This window comes from Pseudopodoces humilis, chromosome 15, assembly GCF_049639895.1.
Source record: "Pseudopodoces humilis isolate 2021_Gansu_Grassland_sample_001 chromosome 15, ASM4963989v1, whole genome shotgun sequence".
Lineage (NCBI taxonomy): Eukaryota > Metazoa > Chordata > Aves > Passeriformes > Paridae > Pseudopodoces > Pseudopodoces humilis.
The window spans coordinates 19,431,273-19,456,037 of record NC_142214.1 but is presented as its reverse complement, the minus strand read 5'-3'; the positions used below and the strand labels follow the sequence as shown (position 1 = coordinate 19,456,037).

The 24,765-nt window shown below is 58.6% G+C and overlaps 2 protein-coding genes and 1 non-coding gene across 4 annotated transcripts; 1 reads left to right on the top strand and 2 right to left on the bottom strand.

Moving 5' to 3' along the window:
- Positions 1–2,858: 2,858 nt before the first annotated feature.
- KLF8 (KLF transcription factor 8) lies at positions 2,859–8,336 on the bottom strand. 2 transcript variants are annotated; one of them, XM_088062613.1, is made up of 5 exons: positions 8,304–8,336; positions 4,708–5,254; positions 3,985–4,111; positions 3,747–3,880; positions 2,859–3,574 (listed from the first exon to the last, which is right to left on the bottom strand). In XM_088062613.1, the coding sequence occupies exons 1-5, from the start codon at positions 8,328–8,330 to the stop codon at positions 3,393–3,395; spliced, it is 1,017 nt and encodes a 338-aa protein (XP_087918739.1). In that variant the 5' UTR covers positions 8,331–8,336; the 3' UTR covers positions 2,859–3,392. The 2 variants fall into 2 exon arrangements, with proteins under 2 accessions (XP_087918739.1, XP_087918740.1); XM_088062614.1 differs by having other exon boundaries at positions 3,985–4,087.
- Positions 8,337–11,536: 3,200 nt separating this feature from the next.
- Positions 11,537–22,246, bottom strand: LOC102102093 (ras-related GTP-binding protein A). The gene is made up of 10 exons (XM_005527382.3): positions 22,124–22,246; positions 21,645–21,678; positions 19,708–19,807; positions 18,708–18,774; positions 17,865–18,087; positions 17,343–17,438; positions 16,488–16,610; positions 14,078–14,169; positions 13,155–13,270; positions 11,537–12,005 (listed from the first exon to the last, which is right to left on the bottom strand). Exons 2-10 carry the CDS (start codon positions 21,669–21,671, stop codon positions 11,908–11,910), a joined length of 942 nt encoding a protein of 313 aa, XP_005527439.1. The 5' UTR covers positions 21,672–21,678; positions 22,124–22,246; the 3' UTR covers positions 11,537–11,907.
- Positions 22,247–22,576: 330 nt separating this feature from the next.
- On the top strand, positions 22,577–22,648 carry TRNAE-UUC (transfer RNA glutamic acid (anticodon UUC)). Its single transcript has one exon. It is a non-coding gene; the product is annotated as a tRNA-Glu (tRNA).
- The last annotated feature ends 2,117 nt before the right edge of the window (positions 22,649–24,765 follow it).

Genomic DNA, 24,765 nt, shown 5'->3' with positions numbered 1-24,765 from the left:
ACAGCTCCAGCACAGCGAGGAGCTGGAGGCCCCAGGCTGAGCTTAAATGGGTCCGGGAATGTGGGTGGGGGGTCTCTGCTCAGAGCAATCAGGGCTTCACCCAGGAGAGGGGGCTGGAAGGACAGCCTGGGCTCCCTGGGATAATGATTCCAGCCCCTGGGATAATGATTCCAGCCCCTGGGATAATGATTCCAGCCCCTGGGATAATGATTCCAGCCCCTGGGATGGTGGTTCCAGCCCCTGAGGAGGGGTTGGCACCTGCTGCCTGTGTGGCAGGACCTCGGCATCTTCTCCAGCCGCAGAGTGATGCCCACACATCGATGTCCCTTTGTTACGGGCATTTGACACAGGATCCTGTGTGATCCCCGACCCTCTGCAGCTCCTCCCGGGATCTGGGGGCTGTGTCCCTGTTCCCACTGCCCAGCCCTGTGCCAGCAGTCCCTGCCGAGGGCTCTCGGAGCAGGAGAAGCCGCGACCGCAGCCCGAGCAGCGGAAGATTTGATGCCCCTGGGCTTGCGGCATTTCCAGTGCAGCCTCTCACGGGCGCTTTTAGGGTTTCCCACCTGTGCCGGGGGAGCACCGAGGGATCAGCGCTGCCGCAGCGGCCGCCGGGGAAATTCCCAAAGAACGGGAATCCCTCGGAATGCTCGGGCAGCCCTGGCCCAGCGCGGGCCGCTGGCGCCACCGGGTGCCCGAGCGCTGCCAGCGGTGACGGCAGCGCGGCCCGGCCGGCTTTGGGCTGCACCCCATAACACAACTTGGGGGACCAAGGACAGGAGGGTCCCCCCGAACACGGCTTTGCCTACCAGCATCCCCAAAAGGCCGAGCACAGAGTGCCCCAAAGCACCACCCTGAACCTTAACACAGAGTGACGGTACCCCCAAAGAGCGCCCTGTCCCCTCAAAGGGCACCTCCCAAGAGCCCCCCCAGAGGAAACCCCGGCCCTGACCCACACTGCCAGCACCCTGTGCCCCCCAAGGGACCCCCGGGCTCTGGCTGGAGTGCCAGCACCCCAATGACACTCCTGAGGGTACCCACAGGTACGTGCAGGAGAGCTCAGGGGTCCCGGGGGGGTCCTGGGGCAGTGCCGGGGGTGACGAGGAGCTGGTTTGGGGTCCCCCCGTGGTGGCTCAGGCCGGGTACCCCATGAGTGCCCTGGGACCCAGCACAGAGCACGGTCGGGTTGGGGGTCCCGGCTGTCCCTCGGTTGTCCCTCAGTGACTCCCATGGGGGCTGGGCCAGGCCCTTTAAGCAGCTCCACCCTCAGTCGAGCCCAGGCAGTGCCACGGGGACCTTCAAAAGGTGACAGAATTCCCAAACCCTCCAAAAGTATATTTTTTTCTCATTTCTGCAAGGAGTATTTGTATCTTTGTAATTTTTCACTCTGGAATTTTTTTTTTTGCTTTCATGAAAATCCCCAAAAAGCTTCAATTGAAGAATTTAGAGATTTTTTTTTTCCCTTATATTCCTTGGAGCCCTGCATCTGGGTTGTTCACCAGGATGATGAAGAGAACTGGGATGAGGCTGGAGCCCTGTGGAACCCCAGTAATGACAGGTGCCAGGCTGGTGTCACCCCATGAGCCAGTTGCTCCCCCATCCCAGGATGTGTTTATCCAGCTGTGGCCTGGATATTTTGTCCAGAAGGACCCTGAGAAAGACATGATCAAAAGCTTTGCTGAAGTCCAAAAAAATTCCATCTCCTGCCTTTCCTTGATCAAGCAGGTGGGATAGCCTGTTGCAGAAGGAAATCAGGTTGGACAAGCAGGACTTTCCACTCATGGAGCTGTGACCAATGAGCGTGTTGTCCTCCAGGTGTTTTCCAATACTTCCCAGAATAATCTTTTCCATGATTTTACTGGGCACTGAAATGAGACTGTGGGCTCTGGGGTCAGAATCAGGACAACAGCCCCCAGTTTCCAGCCAGCTGAGACCTCCTGGATTCCCAAGACCATTGAAAATGATCAAGAGAGGCTTTGTGATGGCATCAGCGACTCTTGGAGAATTCTCAGATGAATCCCAGCAGGTCCCACAGGGATTTGGAGGGATCCAGCTGGAACAGCAGATCCTGCACAAGTTCAGGGAGCTGATCATTCTTGCAGTCCTGCTCATCCAGCTCAGGGCACTGGGAGCCCCTTGGTCTATCCTCTGGACACAGAACGCCTTGAACAGCTCTGCCTTGTCCCTGTCCCCTTGGGAAGGTGACATCCTCACCCTGACCACGCCAATCCATGGTATTTCTACAGTGCCTCTTGCCATGAATCGATTTGAACACATATTCCCCACCTGGGAATTTCCAGCCCCCTCTGCCCCAGGCCTGCAGCTTGGCTGGGGTGGTCATGGCCAGGGACCACCTCAGGCCAGGGACAAGCTCTGCCCACGGCACACCCTGGCTGGTGGATGGGAAGCTGAGAAAAAGCACTTTCCCAAGCAGGTGTGAGTTGTTCTCAGGGGGCACAGGTCCCTGAAGTGTCCCCAGAGCTCAGGGGGAGTCTGGGCAGCTTCTCCCAAGCAGCCCCCACAGGGACTGCCCCGAGCATGGCAGGTGTCGTGGTCCCCATCACACAGCAGCTCACAGCATCCCACCCCAAATCCTGACACCCTCCCAGCAACCTGGGGGCTGGCTGAAGGGGGATGGAAGAAACACTCCACAAAAACCATGATTAAAAAGCAAAGCGTGTGGCCACAGCTGCTGGTTTAACTTAGAAACACTTCAAGTGGCCCAGAGTCTTCCAAAAAACCCGAGAGCTGCTGGCCCTCGTCCCCCCACCCTGTCCCACCCCCTCGTAGAATTCCATAAAATAGAAGTTCCATGTTCCACAAAATTTCCCTTTTTGTGGTGGTGATGGTCTCGTTTGTGGGTCATTGTTGGGTTGTGTTTCCCCCTTCTCGATTCCTCTTTTCCTCCTGGCTCTCTGTGCCCCCAGCACTTCCCATGAAGCCCAGCACGTGCTGAGGGACATGCACAGAGGTGATGTCCCCTCTCCTGCTGGGACAGTCTGGGGATGGAGAGGGAATGGACAGCTTCTCCACGAGGGCCCATCACCCCCTGCCCCCCGTCCTCACCACGGCTCCCAGATTTTGGCACTGGGAGGGGCAGGGGACAGCGAGGGGCTGAAGAGCCTGAGGCAGCTGCTGGGTGCATTCCAGGTGAGGAGCCAAGGAGCCTCCAGGCGAGGACAAACCCAGGACTAAAAACAACTGGGTACAGGAGAGAAGGGGCAGCAGTCCAGAATCCATTGTTTGCCGTCCCGTGCCGGCGGGGCTCCTGCAGCGGGCGCGGCTCGGCCCCGGCGCTCCCGCAGTCCCCGCCCCGCAGGAGCCGCGGGGTGGGGATGGATGGAGGGAGGGAGGCGCTGCCGGCTCCCGGCGCGGCCCAGCCCGGCGGGCACCGCTCACATCATGACGTGCCGCCGGCGGTGCAGGGCCAGGTGGTCGGAGCGGGAGAAGCTGCGGTCGCAGTCCGAGCAGCGGAAGGGTTTGATGCCTGTGTGCTTGCGGAAGTGCCGGGTGAGCTCGTCCGAGCGGGCGAACTTCCAGGTGCAGCCTTCCCACGTGCATTTGTAGGGCTTCTCGCCTGTGCCAGAGGAGCACCGAGGGGTCAGCGCTGCCACAACAAACCCCTCACAGGAATTCCAAACGGGGAATCCCTCAGCACTCCCAAAGGGCCGCCCCTCTGCCCAGGGACACAGCAGCACCACTCCTCCCCCAGCCCACGGGGAATACGGGGACACCAACCCCAGCCCTACCTGTGTGTATCCTCCGGTGGGCTTTGAGGTGGGAGCTTTTGGTGTAGACTTTATTGCAGCCCTCAAAGTCGCACTGGTGGATGCGCCGCTTCTTCAGGTCCGGGGAATCGGCTCTGGGCCCCCGTGCCGCTGGCCTGCCGGGAGCAGGGAGAGCTGGAGCCACAGCCCCGGAGCCACGGAGCTCCCGGGGGGCTCAGGGGGATAAAGGGTGGGGAGGCACAGGCAGGAGGAGACTCACTCTCTCTGGAGGTCCTGGAAAGGTGCTGGGCCACTCTCTGAGGCGCTGTCTTCACTGTCGCTGTTCATGTCCATGGGGTACACGGAGCCAGGGTCCATTTTCACTGGAGGGGTCCGGGAAAGGAAAGCTTTAGGGCACACAGAGGCAAGGGGTGAGCACAGAACAGAGACCCCAAAAACACTCCACCCCACATCAGGGGTTCAGCCTTCCCCCTGCTCCTGCAGTGCTCCAGGCACTGTCTGTCCCTCCAGAGAACCAAACCCAACCGGGCAGATGGAGAACCCCCAAAGGGAGGAAACAGCTTGTGGGAACCACTTTTGGCTGCCTGCTCCTGCCCAGAGCAGGGCAGATCCAGGCCCCCCACCCCAGATGAGGTGGGAAGCTGGGAATGTCCTGGGAAAAGCGATTGTGGGGGGCACAGGGAGCAGCTGAGCTGAAACCAGAGCTGCTGGCAGCAGGCAGCCAGTGGGAAGGGCAGGGCAGGCTGCCAGAAGCAGGATGGGTGGAGGACAGGCAGTGCCATGCCCTGTGTGTCCCTGCCCTCCCCATGTCCCCTGGGGGGCACAGGCTGGGGGCAGAGGGGCTTTGTATCAAAGTGGCACATGGTGGTGCCAGGGACAGTCCACAGTGAAAAACAAGATCCCCTTCAAGGGTGCCCCTCCACGAGGCAGGACAGACACCCTCCACCCCCCAGATCCCAAGGTTCCCCCCAGGTGCCCTTACCAGAGCCAGCGTTCTTGCCGTCCCCCCCGATGAGGGGCACGGTAATGGCGGTGACGCCGTCCGTGGGCACGGTGGTGTAGACGACAGGGAGGGACTGCACCACCACGGGGATGGTCTGCAGGTTGCCCATCTTGCTGGGCAGGTTAACAGAGGGGATGGTGTGGATGACGTGGAGGATCTGCTGCCCGCCGCTGCCCTGCGTGGAGGCCAGGATGGAGCCGGGTGAGAGAACAGCTGGGATGGCCGAGGTGGAGCTGAGACCGGAGGGCGGGATGGACACGGTGGTGGGAGCAGGAACCGGGGGAGCCACCAGCATGGGGGAAGACTGGACCGAGGTGGGGGGCGGTGGCGGCGGGGCCGAGGCTGGAGCCACCTTGGATTTATTGAGGGAGAGATCGACGGGCTCGGCCTGGGGCTGGCTGCAGTCGCTGGCCAGCAGCTCCTCGGGGGGCTCCGTCTTGATGTCGGCCAGCAGCACCGGTGGGTCGAGGGGGCCCTCAGCCAGCAGCGCCGACGAGCTCATGGCGGGCGTCGCCTTCCCCTGGCCCTGCAAGAGACCCGCAGTCCGTGAGGATCCAGGGAAACTGAGGCACGGGGCGGGGGCGAAGGGGTTTTTTTAACGGGCTCTCACCAACCAACCGACCGGGGCGGCGCCTCGGGGCGGCACCGGCGGGGCGTGGGGCCACTCGGGGGTCGCCGGGCCGGGCATGGCGGGGCCCGCCCGTGCCCTGAGGCGGGGCCGGGCCCGCCCGTCCCTCACGGCCCCGCCCGGCCCCTCACGGCGGCCGCGGCGCGCGCCGAGGGCGGGAACCGCAGGCCCCGCCCCCCCGCCCGCGCCTTTGTGCCGGCCCGGCCCCGCCCCCCGCGCGCGGGGCGTGGCGGGGGCGTGTCCGGCGCGCGGGGCGGTGGCGGCCCCGCCCCGCTCCTTCCCCCCGCGCCTTAAAGGGGCCGCGCCCTCCCCCCCACCCCCCCCGGCCCGCGCCCCCCCGGCCGGGGTCCCTCACGCACTGGCCCGCGGGGCTCCCACGCGTGTCCACCGCGCCCGCAACTCCCCCCGCCGCCCGCAGCACCATCTCCCCCCCGCGCCGACAGAGGTGCGAAGGGCCCCGCGGCTCCACCTGGGCTCGGGCGCGGGGGGAGCTTCTTAAAGGGCCCGGCCCGGCCCCCGCGGGAAGCACCGGGCACGGCCCCACCCGCGGCACGGCCGGCGCTGCGCCCCCGCGGGACCGCGACACGACCGAGGGACAAGCGGGATCCCCCCCGACCTCACCGCACCTCGCTCTGGGTGCCGGGGCACGCGTGGGGGCACCGGGCACGGGGGGCCCCCTGCCCCAACGAGCTCCTCGCTACCCCCCGCGCTCCCCCCGGGCCCCCCGCCGCTCCCCCCGGACCCCCGCACGTACCTGCCCACGCAGGGACCGTCCCCGCCCGCGGAGCCCCCACGCACCGGCCTCGCGCGGCGGCCCCGCCCCGCCACACCCAGCGCCGCGCCCCGCGCACACGGCCCGGCCCCGCCCGGGGGGGGCGGCGGCTACGGCGCACCCCCGGCACCGGCACCGAGCCCAAGGCACCGGCACCCAACCCCCCGGCACCGGCACAGGGGCCCCGGCACCGACACCGAATCCTCCCGATACCGGCACGGAGTCCCCGGTGCCGAACCACCCCCGGCACCGACACCGAATCCTCCCGATACCGGCACGGAGTCCCCAGTGCCGAATCCTCCCGATACCGGCACGGAGCCCCCAGTGCCGAACCATCCCGATACCGGTACGGAGTCCCCGGTACCGAACCCTCCCGATACCGGTACAGAGTCCCCGGTACCGAACCCCCCCGGCACCGGCACGGAACCGCCCGCTCACACACGGTGCCCCGAATTCCCCGTCCCCATAAAACCGGACCCCCCCAAAGCACCTCCCCAACACACGCACGGGGCCACGGAACCCCCAAACCCAGCCCCTCACGTATCACCACGGGCTCCCCCCCAGATACAGCCGGGAGCCCCCCTAAACACACCCCAAAAAGAGCCAGAGCCATTCCCCCTTCCCCAGAACCCACCCATTCACCTGGGGACCCCCCAGCACACAGAGCCCCCTCCAAACACACGTTACACCCCCAAACAGAGACAGAGACCCCCCCCCCCAGTACGCCGATATTGGGGGGACCCTCCCCAACACACACACTCAGCCAGGGACCCCACCAAACACCCCCGTAATCAGCCAAGGACCCCCAAAACACCCCCCTCACACACTCACAAACTACCAGCACCCCCAAAACACCTCCACTCTCAGGTAGGGGCCCCCATAGCCCCCCTTCCCAAATCCAAGGACCCCCAAAACACCCGCCCAACAAGGAGAGACACCCCTCAAACACCCCACGTTCAGTCATGGTCCCCCCCAAACACATCCCCAGGTCTTCAAAGCAACCCCTTCAGAGAGACCCCCACCAAAAACACACCAGGGGACACCCCCAGACGGACACCCTCCTGCCCCCCGCTCCTGGGGACTCCAATGTCCCCCCAGAGCCCCCCAGCACCAGCCCCTCACACCCGGGGGGTCCCCACAAACAGGCTCATTGGAGGGGGGGATTAAAAGGGACGCCCTGTCCTCACCTGTGGGACCCTCCCCTACCTAAATTTGGGCGTCCTTTGCACCCCAAAGCCCCGCGGGGGTAGGAGGTGCGGAATGGGGCAGAGAGTGGGCGGGGGTGGGGCTCGTTGTCCCCCAAATTCCACCACTGGTGACACCCCCTCCCCATTAATGGGTGAACTGAATTCCTCCATCCTCAGCCTGGTGCACCCCAAACTCAGCCAGGAGTGCGGAGTGGAGCTCGGGGGGGCTCCTCCTCAAACCCACGGATCTGGGGGTGCTGTGCACCCCTCCCAACACTTCATGTCCCCAACACCCCGGCCATAATTAGTGCCATAATTAGTGCCCCCCGCTTTTAGCCCTAAATAGCTTAAGGAGGGATTTCGGGTGACCTTGGGCGCGGGGGGGGGGGGGGGGAGCGTGGGAAAACGCCTTCCACAGCCCCCCACCCCCACCCCCGCTTTGTCCCCTGCGTGTCCCCACCCTCTCCCCCCGCTGCGGGTCCCCCACCCGTGGGCGTGGGGGGGTCACACCCCGCCGTCACACCCCCCCGTGGAATTTCCTCCGCGCTCCACCCTCCGCCAGCGGCCGCTCGGGATACGGCGGGGGAAAAGGGGAGGCACGGAGGGAATACAGCGTGGGGAGGATTGCCCGTGGGGGAGGGGGGGGGGGTCCGGAGCCCGATCGGGGTCTGGCCCTTTAAGAGCAAAGGGCGTGGGAGGGGGAGGGAAGGGCGGGGCCGCCGCCCTGTGGGACCTCCCAGCCGCGGGGGGGCGCCCTCCCCGGAAGCGCGCGCGGCGCACGGGGCGGGGGGGGGGAGGGACACACCCCACGCGCGACCCCCGCGTGAGGGGGTCGAGGGGGGGCGGGGAGGCCTGAGGGGGCGCGGGGTGGGGGGGGGCGGGACCCTCCCCCTCCATCCCTCCCTTCCCTCTCCCCCCGCCGCTCCCCGCGCTCCCAGCGCCCCCCCAGCGCCCCCTCGGCCCCCGCCGCGCCCCCGGCCCCACGCACCGGCCCCCGCGCCTCCTCCGAGCGCATCCCCGGCCGCCGCCGCCGCCGCCGCCGCTGCCCCCGGGGCGGTGCCGGGTGGGGCGGGGTGGGGCCCCCACGGGCGGGGAGGGGCCGCGTAGGGCGGAGCTCCCCTCCCCCACCCTCTTTTTTTTTGGGGGGGGGGGGTGCCCCGCCCTTGAGGTGACATCATCGGCAGCCAATGGGCGGCTCCCCTCGCATCCGGCGTTGCCATGGGAATGCGCAGGATTTGGGGGAGGGGGGTGGACCCCCAATTTGCTCCCACCCCCCCCCACACGGAGGGAGCCCCAAAATAGGGGTGGGGGGTGCTGCTGGACTGGGCACCTTGGGGCAGTGATGAGGGGGAGTAGAGACCCCCCCATTTGGGGTCCTGTGGTCCCCCTGCACCCCCATCCACAGGAGCGTGGAGCACCCCCAAATCCGAGCACCCACGGGTGCCAATCTCTGCCTCCCGAGCCCCCCTCACCACACAGGTAAAGCCGCCCCAAACATGTGGGGTCCCCCAGGGTGGTCCTGGCAGAGCTGGGGGAGCCTCTGCAAGGGGCTGCAACCACGGAGGGGTCTGGGGGTCCCCTGGCCCCTTCCTGGGGGGGTCTGGGGGAGCCCCTGGCCTGGAGCTGCCAGTGGGAATCCACCCCCTGCTCATCCCAGTAGTTTTCCAACATCCCAAGGGGACCTGGCTGCTCCCAGCGCTGTGTCCCCAGCCTCGGGCTGTCCCCAGTGTTGAGATGTCCCCGGATGGCCACCCTGCGTTGGGTGTGCAAGGGGCAGGACCAGGCTGGGTTAACCACCCTGTAACCCCCCAAATGCAGGACCCCCATCCCCAGCCCTGACCTCATCCCCAGGGATGGGAAATCCTGGGGATGGGGACTCAGCCAGGTGTCCCCTGCTCACGATGTCCCTGCCAGAGGTGACTCCAGGAGCAGGTCACGGCCACCAAGGCGTGGCACACAGAGCTTATCCAGGGGTGCAGAGTGACCCTGTGACCCCCTCACACTTCTGCCAAGCCACCACACCTCAACCAGGACCAAACTGACCTCCTTTTGGCAAAAAAAACGCTTCTCCTCCCCAGGAAACACCCAGGAAAGGCTCAGGTAGGGACCTTCCCCTGGCCAACCTCCCCTGGGGAGATTTTGGGGACCAGCTTTTGGGGGATGAGTGGGCCCTGCACCCAAAGGCACCCCCACCCTGATGTCACCGAGCTGAAGGACCGACAGCAGGCACAGGTGACCTCCCAAAACCCCCAGAAGAGAGGGGGGAGCAGAGCAGGGGTTCCCCCAAGGTCCCCTCTCCTGCTGTCCCAAGGATGGATTTGGGCAGGAGGGGTTGGACCCTGGGCAGGGAATGCTGCGGGTGCTCCTCACGAGGTGTCCACGAGCCACAGTTCAGCAGTGACAATTCAGGGTGACTCTGGAGAATCCATGACCCCCTGGATGTGTTGGAGGAGCTGGTCCCAGCTGCAGAGCAGCGTGTGGCCACCACAGCCCCGTGTCCATCCCCCCCAGCAGCCCCCAGGGACAATCCTGTGCCACTAAGGAGCAAAAACAAGTGGAAGCATCCCCAGGGAGACCCTCAGGAATTGCTGACCCTAAACAGCACATCCTGTTGCTGATGCCACTGGAGCCATCCATGCTCCAAAGCAAGAAATAAATGGTCAAAAAACCTGGAAGTAGCTCCAAGACAACCCCAGGGAGCACAGCTGACCCAGGGAACTCATCCCAGGCCCCCCAGCAGCTCCAAGGGGACAGGAACTGGGCCAAGGGGGGATTTATGCAGGACCTCAGTGACACATGGCATCAAGTTTCTCCTCATTCCAAGGTCAAGTGCTGAAGGAAAAGGCTGGATCACAGCTACCTCATCCGGGTTTGGGATGATGTTTGTGTGAGAAACACCTGGAGCAGGCATCAATATTTTATTTTATTTTTTTTTTTTTTTCTGGGGGCAGGAGGTGCCAGAAAAAGCAAGAAGAGTTTTCCAGAAGGTGGGATGAGGGTGCTGAGCCTGATCTCCCAAACCTCCCTGCTTGGAATGGAAGGAGCCAGAGCAGCCACCAAGCCCAGGCTCCCAGAAAGGCCTGGGATCTGCTTTGGGAAGGGACAAAGGACACAACGGGGCCGTCGGAGCAGGCAGGGCAGGTGCTCTGGCACAGCCACCCGTGTTTGTCACAGGCTGTCACTCAACGAGCACAGTGGCACCTTGGCCACAGCAAAAGGACCAGGCTGATTCCCAAAGAGCCCCCAGATCCATGCACTTCAGGAAAAGGGATCTGAAGCGGGAGAAGAGCAGAACTTTTACCCCAACCCCCACTGGGTCACTGCCCCAGGAGGCTCCAGCCCAGCCAGGATTTGGCTCCTGACAGCTCCGGCCACTTGTCCCTCCCAGCCCTTTGTCACCTGCCCCCCACCCCACATTCCCCCTTTGACATCACCCCAATTCCACGTGCTGCCGTTTCATCCCTGAGGAAACCCAGAGGCAACCCCTGTCACCATGGCAATGAGGCAGCATTCCGTGCCCACATCTGGAGCTGCAGCCTCTCCTGAAGCCCTTCCCACTGGGATGGGGTATTCCAGAGGCTTCAACACCCGGATCCTCTCGCTCCGAGGGCAGGGTCAGAGTGTGGGAAGCTGTGACATTCCCAGCAGGGGCAGCTCCTCGGGGAAACAGCGGTTGTGTCCGCGATTCCCACTCCAGGTATTCCACACCTGCATCCCGGCAAACACAACCTCAGCCAGGCGCCCATTCGAGGCTCCCGTTGGGAACAGCCCCTCTCCCACGGGGGTGATTCCCACTGGAACTCCCCCAGCCCGAGGCACGGCAGCTGCCGGGTGGGCGGTGCGAGACGCGGGTGTTGAATTTCCAGGAGGACAGAGCAGGGCTGGGAGCTTTTGTGCGGAGCCCCCAGGTTCTCCAGCCCTTTCAGCTCCTCTTCCCCACTCCTCCGACTCATCCCGGTGGATTTCTCCCCTCCCAGCGGCTGTGTGGGCAGGGATGCAGGGAAGAGCCAGGCACGGAGGCACCACACCCTTTTTTACACAGTAATTTGATGCAGCAAGAGAGAAAAAAGGGAGGGAGATGCTGCCAAGCGATTCCCAGTGAAACTCTGGAACGCCTTTCAGCCAAATCCCCCCCAAAACCACCAGCATGCAGCTCCTACAGCTCTGCTTCCCAAAGCTGCCCCGGGATTTGGGAGAAAGCAAACCCTCTTTGCAAAGCTCTCGGATCTGAAACCCCTTGTAGCAAAAATTTATTTCCATGACCGAAGACGAGGAGAAATTTATAAACTTATTCTAGCAACCCTCCAAGGATACAGTAAACATCCCATCACCCGGAGCCGTGAATCCACGAGGGCTCTGCCACACCTCCTGCGGCCACATCACCTGTCCTGCCTCCTTCCCGACCCTCCCGTGCCAGGGAAATTCCGGGAAGGTCCACAGCAGATCCAGCTCTAGTGTCCAATGTGATAAGGAGAAAAAACAAGCAGCACACTCATTTCAAAGCCCAACAAAGACATGGACAGTGTTAGATTCTCCTAAAAAGAAGTAGTCCCGATCTGTTTTTTCTCCCCCCAAAGGCCCAGTGCCTGGGATCAGCGCATGAGCAGGCTGTGCTTTGGTCCATCCACCCTCTCCAGCTTCTCAAAGTGTTTCCTGGCGTTCCGGATGTTGATCAGCGTGGCTGCGGAAGCTGCGAAGGAAAAGGGACAGGGGAGATAAAAAGAAGTTAAAAAGGGTGAGAACCACCACGTCCTCAGGGCTGCCTGGCCTCAACAGCTCTCTCTGCAGGCTCTGGGTGCACCCTGCTGCTCCCAAACCAGGCAAAATCCACAGTGGGATGGGCTGGGAAAAATTTAGGGTGGGAAAGGCTGGGTAAAATTTAATGTGGGATGGTCTGGGTAGAATTCAATGGGGGAAGATCTGGGAAAAATTTGATCTGGGAAAAATTTAATGTGGGAAGGCCTGAGTAAAAGTGAATGTGGGATGGTCTGGGTAAAACTCAGTGTGGGATAGTCAGGGCAAAATTTGATCTGGGAAGGTCTGGGCAAAATTTAATGTGGGATGGTCTGGGCAAGATGTAATTGGGATGGGTAAAAATTAAACATGGGAAGGTCTGGGAATAATTCAGCATGGAATGGTCTGGGCAGAATTTACTGTGGGAAGGTCTGGGCAAATGTGATGTGGGTAGGTCTGGGCTGTTGCTGATCCCAGAAGAACAATGAGGAAAAACCTCTCCCAGGATGAGCTGCTCATCCCAGAGCTGCTCCCCAGCCCAGCAATGCCCAGGATCCCACACTGTCCCTAATTCCCAAAGTGAGGAGGGCAGGGAAAACACAGCAGCAGGCCCTGGGCAGTGTCCCTGGAGCCCCTGAGCTCCCAGCAGCAATTCCAGGAGCTGTGTAAACAGGGATCTGCTCCCAGGGGCTGCGGGCTGGCACTGCTGCAGCTCCTCCTTGGGATAAATAGATGCTGCTAAAATTAGAGCCTGTCCACCCGAGACAGCCCAGGCAGCCAGAGCACACCCAAACATGAGCCAGCTCTGCTTCCTCCCCAAAAAACAGCGGGGCTGCCAGCTCCCAACTGCCCAAAATAGGTTTTAGGCATGACCTGCTCAGCCAGGTCTGGTTTGGTGGCTCCCTGTGACAGCAACAGCAGCTCAGCTGTGCCACCACCTCTGCAGGGTCCTGCTTACCCCCTCAACCCCTCTCTTAATCACTTCTTTTAACTAAAAACTCATTTTCCAAGAGAAACATGGTCTAAGCTGGACTAATTTCACTTTTTTTGAGGTTTTTCTGGTTTGTTTTTTGTCCCAAGCAGGTTTCTCTTGGCTCTGACTCACGTATGGAGGGGTCTGACATGACCACCATCACGTAGGTGTTGGAGGTGAAGATGTCAATGAAAGCAGCGAAGTTGGAGTTCCTGACCTCCATGCTCTGGAAAGAGGCTGCCAGCTTACTGAAAAACAAGGAAATAAAGGGGGAAAAAAAGAGTGAATGAAGAGCTTTTGTGCCCACATGGCCAAAATCCCTGATCTGAGCTGTTGGGAACAAGGAGGAGCTGGAATTCCCACTTGGCAAGGTGTGGTTGCAGCAGGGCTTTGGCTGGGCTTGGTTTTAAAGGCAAAATTCCTCAGCTTTGGGCCAAATGAGATCAATATCAGCTGATTGTGTATTAAATGAAGGAAATTCCAGACACAACCCCCCTGACCAGGCCTGCTCCCCATGGATACCAGGGCTCAGCCATTCCCAGCTGGATACTCTGAGCAGCAGAAATAAGCATAAAATGGGAATACCTGAAGACATCTGAACATCTGTAACCCCCCTGAGAAACTTCTCCATCCTATCCAGCTCCACACACCCTCAGGATTAACCTGACTGTGGAGCCTGGGGCTGTGCAAAGCCAAGCTTCCCACTTTTCCACTGAAAATAAGGATAAACAGTGTCTGCAAGCCCTGTCCTTCCCAGCCAGCCCTGAGGGCCTGGGCTGGAGCAGAGCTCTCCAGCTGCCATTCCCAGTTTCCAAGAGAAACACTTTTGATCAGTTCAACCCTGGAATTCCTCTGATCCAGGAGAAAAAGGCCTGGAATAAAACAGCACCAAACCTCTCCCCCTACGAGCAAAGGAGGAGTTAAATTAACATTTAAAGGTTTGTTTTCCAGCAATATTCCATCCTGGCATTCCAGCTGCCAAGGAGTCAAACTGGGATTCTCTGGGAAAAGCTGGAATAGCCCTGATCTCCCCAGTGCTGATGAGAGCAGCTCACCTGCAGCTCAGCTTGAACTGTTTGATGATGTTGCTGATCTTCTCAAACCTGTGCACGTCCCGCTGCTCCTTGCACTGATAGTGGGAAATCACCTGGAGAAGGGGCACAGCCAGTCAGGGATTCCAGCCCAGCTCTCCCACAGCAATTCTGGGATTGCCTGGAGAGCAGGGAAAGGATTCCCTTTGCCTTGGGCTGACTGGATCATGGGAGGTGGTTACAGCAGCTCTTGTGGGGCTTTGAGAAGCTCAGTGGCAGGGTCAGCACACAAAGGATGGCACAGATCTGCCAGGTGAGGGCTGAGAGCTTCACCTCAGCAGCAATTTCAATCCTGATCCAAAAATAGGGTGGAAACACAGGAAAAAAGTGTGTCCATCACCTCAGGAATGTGCCAAGTGCTGTGACAGATTTTCCCTCCTAAGGTGCTGCTGGGATATTCCCCATCCTGCACGGGCAGTGATCCCAAAGTCAAATCAAGCTGTTCCTCCCCAAGAAGAGCAGCTCAAAGGCAGCTGATTCCTTGGGAATTCCTCCTCCGTGACTCCAGTCAGAGCAGAGGGAGCTCAGAGCAGTTCCCTCCTCTTCCTCCCCAGAGATCCAGGAGCAGCCCTGAGTGCCTGGATGCCAGCACCCAGAGCACCTGAAGGGTTTCAGGAATCCTTGAGAACATCTCCAGAAACATTCCCACCCAGCTGGTGGCCCCAGGCCTTTCTTCCTCAGCCACACGGAGCGAGAGCTGCGTTTCCTGCCCAAACAGCTCCATCCCCAGCAAAGCTGACAGGAATCTCTCCAAAACCTTAGGCCAGCTGCTCTGAGCTCTTCACAATTCCCAAATCAGCTCTCTCTGGATGTGACAGGAGGGATGTGAAACTGCTCTATTCAGGGAGCCACATTTAACAGATTTTTTAGGGACTTTTCCCCCTCTTTTTTCCCTTAACTACCTTAAACCCATCACTTTTTAAACTTGCCCAATTATTCCCACAAGCACAGTTTTAGCCACATTCAAAACGTGCAATTCCCAGTGTTCAATTTCCTTCCTAAACTTCCCAGATGAGGTTTTCTCACTACAGTTTAAACAGAATTTCAGAAAAAACTTTTCAGAGTAAGATTTCCCAAAGAGATTTTCACAGGAAGATTTCCCTTCAGGAGAAGAGAGTCCTGGGAATATTAAAATATAGGAAAAAAAGAAAAAGAGAAGAGTTTTTTTAAGAAGTCACCGTTGCATTTAAATTAAGCACAGAATTTTTGTAGCAAAGATCATTTCTTTCAGTTAGAAATGTCCTTGTAACAATCACACTGTCACACACCCCAAGGTGGAACTATTTATTATCTCCAAAAGGTCAAAAAGCAGAACTTGCCAGGCATGGCAAGTGTTTGTTTCTGAGAGTTTAAGGAGGAAGAAAAGTCATGGCTCCTTTCCCAAATTCCCTCCATCATTTCCAAATCACCAGCAAGGAAAACACTCCAAAAAAATTCAAATATTTCCTTCAGCTCAGCAAGAGTTTGGTGCAAAGTGTGAGGAGCCCAGCCCAGCAATCAGGAATATGGACAAGCACCAAGAGTGCTTTTATCCAGCACCTTGGCTGAGGGACTGGGAGCACAAGGACCTGGAAAAGCATCACAATCCCATGGCTGATCCTCCATCCCTGCTCTGGCTTTGCAGAACATCAAAAATCAAGAGAAATCAGGTCCAGCTCAAATACCCCAGAAGAAGGAAGTGAAAAGTTTGGTTTTGAAACTCCAAAAGGTTCCTGCTCTGTGCAGAGAGGGATTCTCAGGGCAGTCCCACCACGATGGGGACATGAAACACTCCCAGAGCCTGCAAGAGGAAACCCCAACAAAACCTCAGCAGCTCAGCTGCTGCACAGGGGAATTTTGGGATGGTCCTGAGGCCCAGGGGGTCCCAGTGGCTGCTTTCAGAATCCCAAAGCCTGGATCAGGACATTCTGCACTGGGGCTGGCACCTCCCAACTTCCATGGAATCCCAAAATGGGTTGGCTTGGAAGGACCTCAAAGCTCATCCAGTTCCAACCTGACACCTCCCACTGTCCCAGGCTGCTCCAAGCCCTGTCCAGCCTGGCCTGGGACATTCCAGGGATCCAGGGGCAGCCCCAGCTGCTCTGGGCACCTGTGCCAGGGCCTGCCCACCCTGCCAGGGAACAATTCCTGCCCCAAATCCCATCCAGCCCTGCCCTCTGGCACTGGGAGCCATTCCCTGTGTCCTGTCCCTCCATCCCTTGTCCCCAGTCCCTCTCCAGCTCTCCTGGAGCCCCTTCAGGCCCTGGAAGGGCTCTGAGCTCTCCCTGGATCCTTCTCCTCTCCAGGTGAACATTCCCAGCTCTCCCAGCCTGGCTGCAGAGGAGAGGGGAGGGAAAGGGAGGCTCCATCCAGGGAATCCATCCCAGGAACTCACCAGGAACGTGGCTCTCTCAAACAGCAGCACCTCATCTGCCTCGATGATCTGAGCAAAGTTCCTCAGGTTCATCTCCAGCTGCTGCACGTTGGGGATCAGCTGATAGACAATGCTGGACCAGGCCTGGAGACACAGAAAGGTCCCGTCAACTCCTCTCCTCCTCAGCCTCTTGTGGGAAATGTGCCTCCAGAAATATTTTTGGCCCTTGTGGGTGCTGACAGCCTGGGCAAGGCTGAGAAGCTTCTCCAGCTCCCAGAGGGAGCCCAGACCTGAGGAGGCCCTTCCCTGGCTCCAGTTCTGCTCCAGCAGGCAGAGGAACTGCATCGCTTCTGAACGGACCAAAATCATCCCTGGTTTAACTTGGGGATGCTTCTGTCTCCTTCTCCCACACAAGTTTCCAGAGATCTTTAATCCTCAGCAAGGTCAGCACGCAGATGGACACTTGGCAGCTCATCCCTGATGCCAACAAAGCTCCACCTTATCCCAACGGGCCAGGAACAAACCCAGGAGGGACTGGGGGCGCTGGGATCAACATCTGTGCTCATCCACACTCGGATTTTCCAAGCTCAGCCCTCCCTGCCCAGCTGCTGACCCAGGTGTGGAGCCGTGCCCAACCTCACCCTTCCCAAGAGCCAGGGGGATATTTGGGATGCCTGTCTGGCAAGTTCCTGATATTTACCACACTCTCCTGACTTTTTAAAGTTAATTAATTAAACCCAGGGTTAATTTGGGTTGAACTGACAGCCTGCAGAAGCAGCTGCTGCAGAGCTGATCACACCAGCAGCAGCTACAGGGATCCTCCTCCTGCTCTTGCTCCAAGTGGGAAGGCAGATGTGGAGAGGGAGCTGCACCAACCTTGTAAAGTGTCTCATCCCAGATGGAAGTTCTAAAACAAACACATTCCAAGGGCCGGGAAAGGCGCTTCAAGTCTTCCTCACGCTCCTTAAAGATCTGGGAAACAAAAGAGAGTTTAGGGATTGAGTGTAAATGTTCCTGCCTGTGCTGTGGATTGCTGTTTGGATTTATGGGATGAGTTTCACGTGCATCTCTGGATACAGCAGGGGACTGGCCAGGAACCCTCCCAGGGAGCAGCAGGGCCAGGGATGTCCTGCTGCAGAATCCCAAAATTGTTTGGGTTGGAAGGAGCCAAGGTGTGCTGGGAGCTCTGGAAACAGACAAGAAAGGCTTTTTTTTGTCCCTAAAAATCATCACTGCTGTTCTCTGCCGGATTCTAGGATGACACACTTTAAAGAAAGGCAGGAAAAGCTCTGGGAACATCTGAGAAAGCCCTCGAGGAACAGCCCTGAGGGGCTGCCTTTGAGCTGTGACCCACGTGGCACAAGGAACACATTTCCACAGCCACTTCCAGCTCCTCACCAGATCCCGCTGGTCCTCCTGCACCAAGTCCATCTTGTGCACCAGGCAGAAGATCTTGGCATCGGGGGAGTTCTGGAGAATGGCCTCCAGGCAGGACTGGTAGTAGTGCATGTCCTTCTCCAGCTCCCTGCTCTCCACGTCGAACACGTAGATCAGCACCTCCACGTTGCGGAAGATGTTGTCCCTCTGGCTGGTGAAGTAGTTCTCCATGAAGGTGTCCTGGCTGAGGGAGCAGAGCAGGAGACTTCCTTTAAAGCAGCTCCTGACTTTGGGGGAAAGGCCTCCTGCCAGGAGGGCAAGGCTGGGATTTGGAACTGCAGCTCCCACTCTGGAGCATCCCCAAGGAACTTCCCACTGAGCGTTCCCAAGGAAAGCTGGCTGCTCCTGGAGAGCATCAGCCCCCCCAGTCCCACAGGAAGCTGAAGCTTCCCTCGTGTCCTGCTGCTCCTGGCTGGCTCTAAGGAGCTGTTTGTGAAACCCCACAGCAGCAGGAATGGGTGGGACATGACCCAAAGCATCAGTTCAGCCTTAAATCCTGGGATTTAAATCTCCTTTAACTCTGGCTGAACATGGCTGAGATGATCCAGAGGCCACGGAGCTGAGGAGGGGACAGCATTCCTTGAAAAAAGCTGCTCCCAGGAGCCACAGGATCAACCTCCAGCACGGCCTCTCTGCACAAATCCCACCTGGATGGAGCTGGAGATGAGCAGTTCCAGCACCTCAGGACAGCATGAGAAGGGGCATTCCCTCATTCCAGGGGGAGGAGAATCCACTCTGTTCCATCCCTGACTCCCCTCAGCCTCCCCCAGAGGTTGGAAAAGGCCAGGAATAATCAGTACCTACCCTCCACAGTCCCACAGGTTCAACACCAGGTTTCCCAGGAATCTAACGTGGGAATGCTCCACATCAACTGCAAAGAGACAGCAGGAGCTCACTGACTGCACCACACACCTGGGGCAGAGCTTGGGCAGCCAAAAATCACGGAAATCAGCACAAAATCATGGAATGGTTTGGCCTGGAAGGGATTAAAGCCCTCATTCCAGCCTCTGACACCTTCCACTATCCCAGGGTGCTCCAAGCCCCGTCCAGCCTGGCCCTGGACACTTCCAGGGATGGGCATTCCTCACAAAGCAGCCCCAGTTTGTAAAATCCCAGAAAAACAGCGTTTCCCAGAGGAATTCAGGCCTCCCTGGCCACTGCTCTCCTGAGAAGTGCAGCAAGTGTTCCCCTTCAATCACACACTCCCTGGGATATCATAGGAATGACTCTGCAGGGCTTTAAGCCATCCTTAAAAACAGAAACCAAGAACACTGGGAATGTAAACTTCAGGAAGAGCCAAATTTATGGCAAAGAGAGAATTTACACCGATCCCTGACATTAAATCCTCACAGGCCCTTCCCAGTGAGAAGCACCACATCCCAACAACTCATCCCCCTCTTCCAGAGGAATCACTTCTTGCTCTTTCCCAACAAAAGGAAAAAGGAAAGGCATTTATTAAAGCCCAGGGCAACATCCTGCCAAAACCACGGGGGCATTGCAGATGGAGATCCCTGGATACAGCAGGGATGTTCCATCAACACAGAGGAGGCTCTGAGTGGTGTAGCTGCACCAAAGGCTCCTTCCTAATCCCAAAAAAAAGGGAGTTGAGGATAAAAATTGAACAATAAAGCAGCAAAGCCGATCCCAGTGCTGCCTTTCCCTTCCCTCCACTTCCTCCCTGTCCCTGGCTGATCCCGAAGCTCCAGCGGGGTGTGGCAGCTGGGAGGACCTGCAGGGACACACCCGACCCTCTAATGAAGGATTGGAGCCCTGGGATCCGGGAATTGTGTCGGGAATTCCTTACTCGTGGCCCCCAGGCGCCGCGTGTCCCGGGCGATGTAGTTGGCAAAGATAATGGATCTCATGCTGGTCTTCCCAGACCCACTTTTACCCATCAGCAGCACCTGCCGAGAGGGAAAGAAGGAAAAAATGAACTCCCACAGAGCACTGAGTCCTTCCCAGCTCGCTCTTATTGCCAAAGGCACGAAACACAGGACTGGCACATTCCAGCTGGGAATTCCAGCTGCTGAGAGAGGCAGAGAGGAGCAGGTGGGAAGGACAGACACCCCAGCCCTGCTGTCCTTGGTCATCCCAGCCCTGCTGTCCTTGGTCATCCCGGCCCTGCTGTCCTGGGTCACTGGGCCATGGTCAGATCCAACACTTTCCTCAAGGCACATGGACAGGACTTAGGAAAAGCAGGAGCCGCCTGCCCATTCCCAGCCCCTCCCACCTGCTGGCTTTGGTGGCACCAGAGGATGCTAAAGGTGAGGAACAGTTTTGCCACAACCCCTCACCCCCTATTTTTTCACCCCAAACACTCTGTCCTAACCAGACAGGGTTGGGAGGGACCTTGAAGATCTTCTAATACTGCTCTTCCCACAACGTGACTGGTTTTCTTTTCCCCAAACACCAGGGACATTCCCAGTTCCAGGTAGAAGACCAAAAAAAAAAAGGGAAAAGCAGATGAGACAGCCCAGGACAGGGTCCCCAGAGCAGGGGAGACTTTTTATGGCTCCAGTGACACCTCTCCAGAGGAGACTCTTGGCTCCATGATGTCCCATCCCTGCAGACCTCAGGGGAAAGGAGAGGCAGCCAAAAAATAGGGAATGCTGGGGGTGGGGATGAGGGGAGACAGTCACACCAGGCAAAGCTTTACATTGTGATCTAAAAATAAAAATTTAAGCAAACAAACCCATCAGTGGCAGCCAACACAGCCTTGCTCACAAAACCCAGCTGTTAAACAAGTTCCAGTTACAAAACCAAATCCAGCTTTTGGCAGCAGCCCTGCAAGTCTCCCATCCAGGAGGGATTTCAGGAGAAGAGCCCAAACAGTGCCTGCCCAGCCTCCCACCCTCACCCTGGGACAGCAGGGCAGGGGCTGCCACAGCCTCGGGACAAAACCAAGGCAGAATTCACTCCCCAGACCTGCGTGCCCAGGTTATTCCTGCAGCAGCTCCAGCCAGAGGGAAGCTGCCCACAGGCTCCAGGGTTTAGCAAGAAGGAGAGTTCCTGGCTGTTCCACATCCAGGAAGGCTGGGGAGGCCACCCCAGGATGCTGCCCTGTCCTGTCCTGCCCCCTGAGCTGATCCCAGGGAACAGCCAAGCTCTTATTTCACAGCACCAGCACAAAATCCCAAGCAGAAACTCGATCCCGCTCTGAGGCACAGCCCAAACCAGCCCCAATTCCCAAAGTTTGGGCTGCAGAGGCCTTGCAAAGGGGTCAGACAGCCAAGCAGGGAACCCAATCCCACCTCACCGCGGAAAAGCAGGGAGATATTCCTTTAAGAGCTCTGGATGTGCTCCTGCTGGGATACAGCCACCCCTGTGATTCCCAGAGCTGCTGCTCCTTCCCCACCTGTCAAATCTCATCCTCCCGGGAGCCCTGAGCAAGTTTGGGGCACCCAGAACACCTCGGGAGGTGCCCCAGGGACAGGACAGGGCTTGGGGCAGATCCTCCTCCCCGAGCAGGGGCCGTGCACAGGGTTTTGCAGAGGGTTTTGCAACAGCCCCAGCAGCGCCCGGGGAACAGCAGGAGCCGGGGAAGGCTCTGCACGAACCCAGCCCACGGCCAGGCCAGGATGAAGCCGGTTTGAGCGCCTGGCACCTCCAGCAGAGGATGCAGCGCTGACTCCGAGAGGCTTCCGAGGCACCGGAGCCCCAGGCCGAGGGACGGATACAACAAACGCTGTCCATGGATGGGGATGGGGAAGGAAAACGCAGGATCCTCCTCCCCGTCCTTACCTTTTTCTTCATGGCTGTGCTTGGCATCACACACCTGCCGAGAGAAGCCCATCTTGGATCGCAGCTTTCTGCACGCACAGGCTCCGCTCGCCGACCCCAGTCCCAGTCCCAATCCCACCCCCGGTACTGGGGAAGCGCTGACACAGCTCCAGCTCCCCTCCCCCTGCTCCGGGCCATGGGGAACTCCCGCTGCGGCCGGGAAACATGCGGCGTTCCCGAGATCCCCCGGCCCGAGCGGGATGGCTGCGGCCGGGCCGGGATTCCCTCCGCAGCCCCCTTTCCTCTGGATTCCCCGCAGCCGCTTCTCCCGGGATGTCCTTCCATTCCCCCGGGACTCCCCGCAGCCCCTTCCCCCGGGATTCCCCCGGGATTCCCCGCAGCCCCATCCCCGGGATTCCCCCGGGATTCCCCCGGCATCCCCCGCAGCCGCCCCCGGCCCCGCAGCGCCCGCGCCCCCCGGCCGGGCCGCGCCCCGGTACCTCCGGCGGCGATGGGCGGCCCGGGGCCGGCTTGGGAGGCGCTGCCGGTGTGAGCCCGCTGGCCGGGGGCGGTCGGGGGGCGCTGGCCGGGGGCGGAGGCGGGGGCGGTGCCCGGCTCGGCGGGGCCGGGGGCGGTGGCCGGGCCTGTCCCGGGCCTGTGGCGGTGCCCCCGTCCCGCCCCCCGCGCTCACGGGACCCAGCGCTCGGTCACGTGAGCGCGCGCCCCGCCCGCCCCGCGCGCGCGCCAGAAGCCCCGCCCGCCATGTTGGGTGAGGGCAGCGCCTTTCTGGCAAGGCCGGGGTTGTTTGTTGGGGGAGGTCCCGGTGAATCCCGGTATTCCCGGTGAGTCCCGGTGTTTCCCGGTGACTCCCATGGAACGGTGGAGCCGGTTTGGCGATCAGAAGGGCGGGCAGTAGCGCTTTGAGGCGCGCGAGCACACTACCCACCAGCGCCTCCCATATGGTCTAGCGGTTAGGATTCCTGGTTTTCACCCAGGCGGCCCGGGTTCGACTCCCGGTATGGGAAGTTCAACTTTTTTTATCCTTGCCGGATAAGGAAACTCCCCGCCCTCCTCTCCCGTTTTTTCCGCACGTTCTCCCTCAAAACTCCTTCGGGCTTTGTTTTTTTACATCTCTGCGGCAAAATTTCTCGGCGCCAGGAACCTCCTGAAGCGCTTTGCCACTGCAAACGTTTTAAACCTCCCACCTGTTTTAAACGTTCCAGCGCTTTGCAGCACAGAGCCCCCAGCTAATTAACATGCTGTTAATTGGCTTCTTCTCTAAAACAAGCAAGAAAATTCTTGCCTGTGTCCCACGGTGCGTTTTAAAGCGCCCTGCCTTGCTCAAGGCAAATAGGATTGTGCTGAAGATACATATATAGAAACCCATATATGATATATAGATTTATACATATGGGGGCTCATTTATTGCTGAAGGGATTCCTGGCAGCTCCCCCAAACCTGCGGGACTCGGAGATCTGCTGGGATTTCCTGAGATCCTGGGAGCTCCAGAGCTGCTGCTGCTGCCACAGAACCTGGGGTCATCACCTCAGGTGTCCCCTCAGAGCCATCACTCTGTGTCCCCCCAAGAGCTTTGTCACCCTCTGTGTCCCCCCAAGAGTTTTGTCACCCTCTGTGTCCCCTCTGAGCCTCATCACCCCTTCCACAGCTCTGGCACCTCATCCCCTCCCTCCCTCATTTCAATCTACATTTTCAAATATCCTTGTCAGACCCTGAACCCCAAATTGCAGGGTTTTGTCTGACTCTGGGTGTGCTCATTTTATATTCAGGCAAAACAAATCCCAGGAGAAGCTGTGACAATGATTTTGTGTCCTCTAAAACTGTGCCAAGGTCCACGAGAATTTGGAGCCATTTCACCTCTTTGTTCCTCTTGCTGAACTCTCAGATATCCCAATTAAACAGAAAAAAAATCCAAGTCTGATGAGCTGTGAAGGGGGAAGAGAACAAAATGTTGTTTTTTTTTTTCCCACCCCCCTTCCTTCTGGACCTCTCCTCTATTTTTAAAGCAGATTTTTGAAGTAAATGGTCCAAAGTCAGAATATTCTGATAAAATCTGTCTAATTCCCTGATGTTCTTGCAGAAGAACGACTTGTCTCCAATTTTGGAACTCGGTTTCTAAGTGAGCTGCACAATGACAACATTCACTCGCTGCCAGCAGCTGCTCTGAGCTGTCCCTGTTCAGCAAGAGCCTTCTGCTCACATATCCTCTACACTCAAGCTGTTCATTTTTGAAGTTTTATTGGCCAAATTTTCACTCAACAACCCAAAAGCTGTAAAAAGTGCAGCTCAGGGGCTGTGCAGAGGTAACCTCGCGCTCCAGGAGCCAACTGCAAAATCCCCTGAAGGAGCACTGAGCACTTCAAACTCCTGTTTTTATGACTGTGGCAGACCACAAAGAGCTGAAAGAGGTGGAGCTCCACCTTTTCCTTGACAAACCGCCCTGGATTTGGGATTTAGGGCTGTTTGCACAGAGATAAAAAGATAAAAGCACCAGCACGCCCATCATTTTAGCAGCACCACCACAGGAAAGCAGGCAGGAAGTTGTGCTCATTCCCAAAAATATCCAGATTTTTAAATTCAGCCCACAAGACAAAAATAGCTTCATTACCAGGTATTGTTTAATTTGCCGAAGCACTGCTCTGAAATAAATCAGTGACCCCTCAGAATCGTTACTGTCAAGGAGAAAAACCCCAAATTCAGCTGCCAAACCTCGAAGACTGAAACATTTTGTGTAAAATGTGTCCAAAAAGCAGTCTGGGTTCACTGCTCTCTGGTAAAAGTTATACTCAGGGCCTCAGCAAACCCCAAGACTCTGTTCCAGAGCTCTCCCCGCAGGGTTTTTTTCACACACTGAACATTTTCATGTGTTTTATGATGAAAATGAGAGCCACGAAATGAGCTGGAGGGTGTTTCACACAGGCACAAAAGGCTGTCAGTGCTCCCACCTATCCATGCCAAGGGAAATGAGGCACCTTTAGAGCTCTGGGGAATTTTAAACCAGGAGAAATGTCAGCCAGGCCTTGCTTTGTCTCTTTGGCCCCACCCTAACTACAGGGGATCAAAAAATGCTATTTAAATCTAGGGCAGCCCCTGTGTGTAGCACTCAGTCCTCCCAACGCCCCAA

Bases quoted from the DNA above. Each gene is read 5' to 3' on its own strand.
- KLF8 (XM_088062613.1), bottom strand. From the start codon at position 8,330: ATGCGCTCGGAGGAGGCGCGGGGGCCG. The intron at 3,881-3,984 runs GTGAGTCTCCTC...TGCTCCCGGCAG, and splicing joins TTCCAGGACCTCCAGAGAGA to GCCAGCGGCACGGGGGCCCA. The intron at 3,575-3,746 runs GTAGGGCTGGGG...CCTCTGGCACAG, and splicing joins CCACCGGAGGATACACACAG to GCGAGAAGCCCTACAAATGC.
- LOC102102093 (XM_005527382.3), bottom strand. From the start codon at position 21,671: ATGCCAAGCACAGCCATGAAGAAAAAG. The intron at 19,808-21,644 runs GTAAGGACGGGG...CCCTCTCGGCAG, and splicing joins GCACAGCCATGAAGAAAAAG to GTGCTGCTGATGGGTAAAAG. The intron at 13,271-14,077 runs GTGAGCTGCTCT...CTTGTTTTTCAG, and splicing joins CAGTTCAAGCTGAGCTGCAG to TAAGCTGGCAGCCTCTTTCC.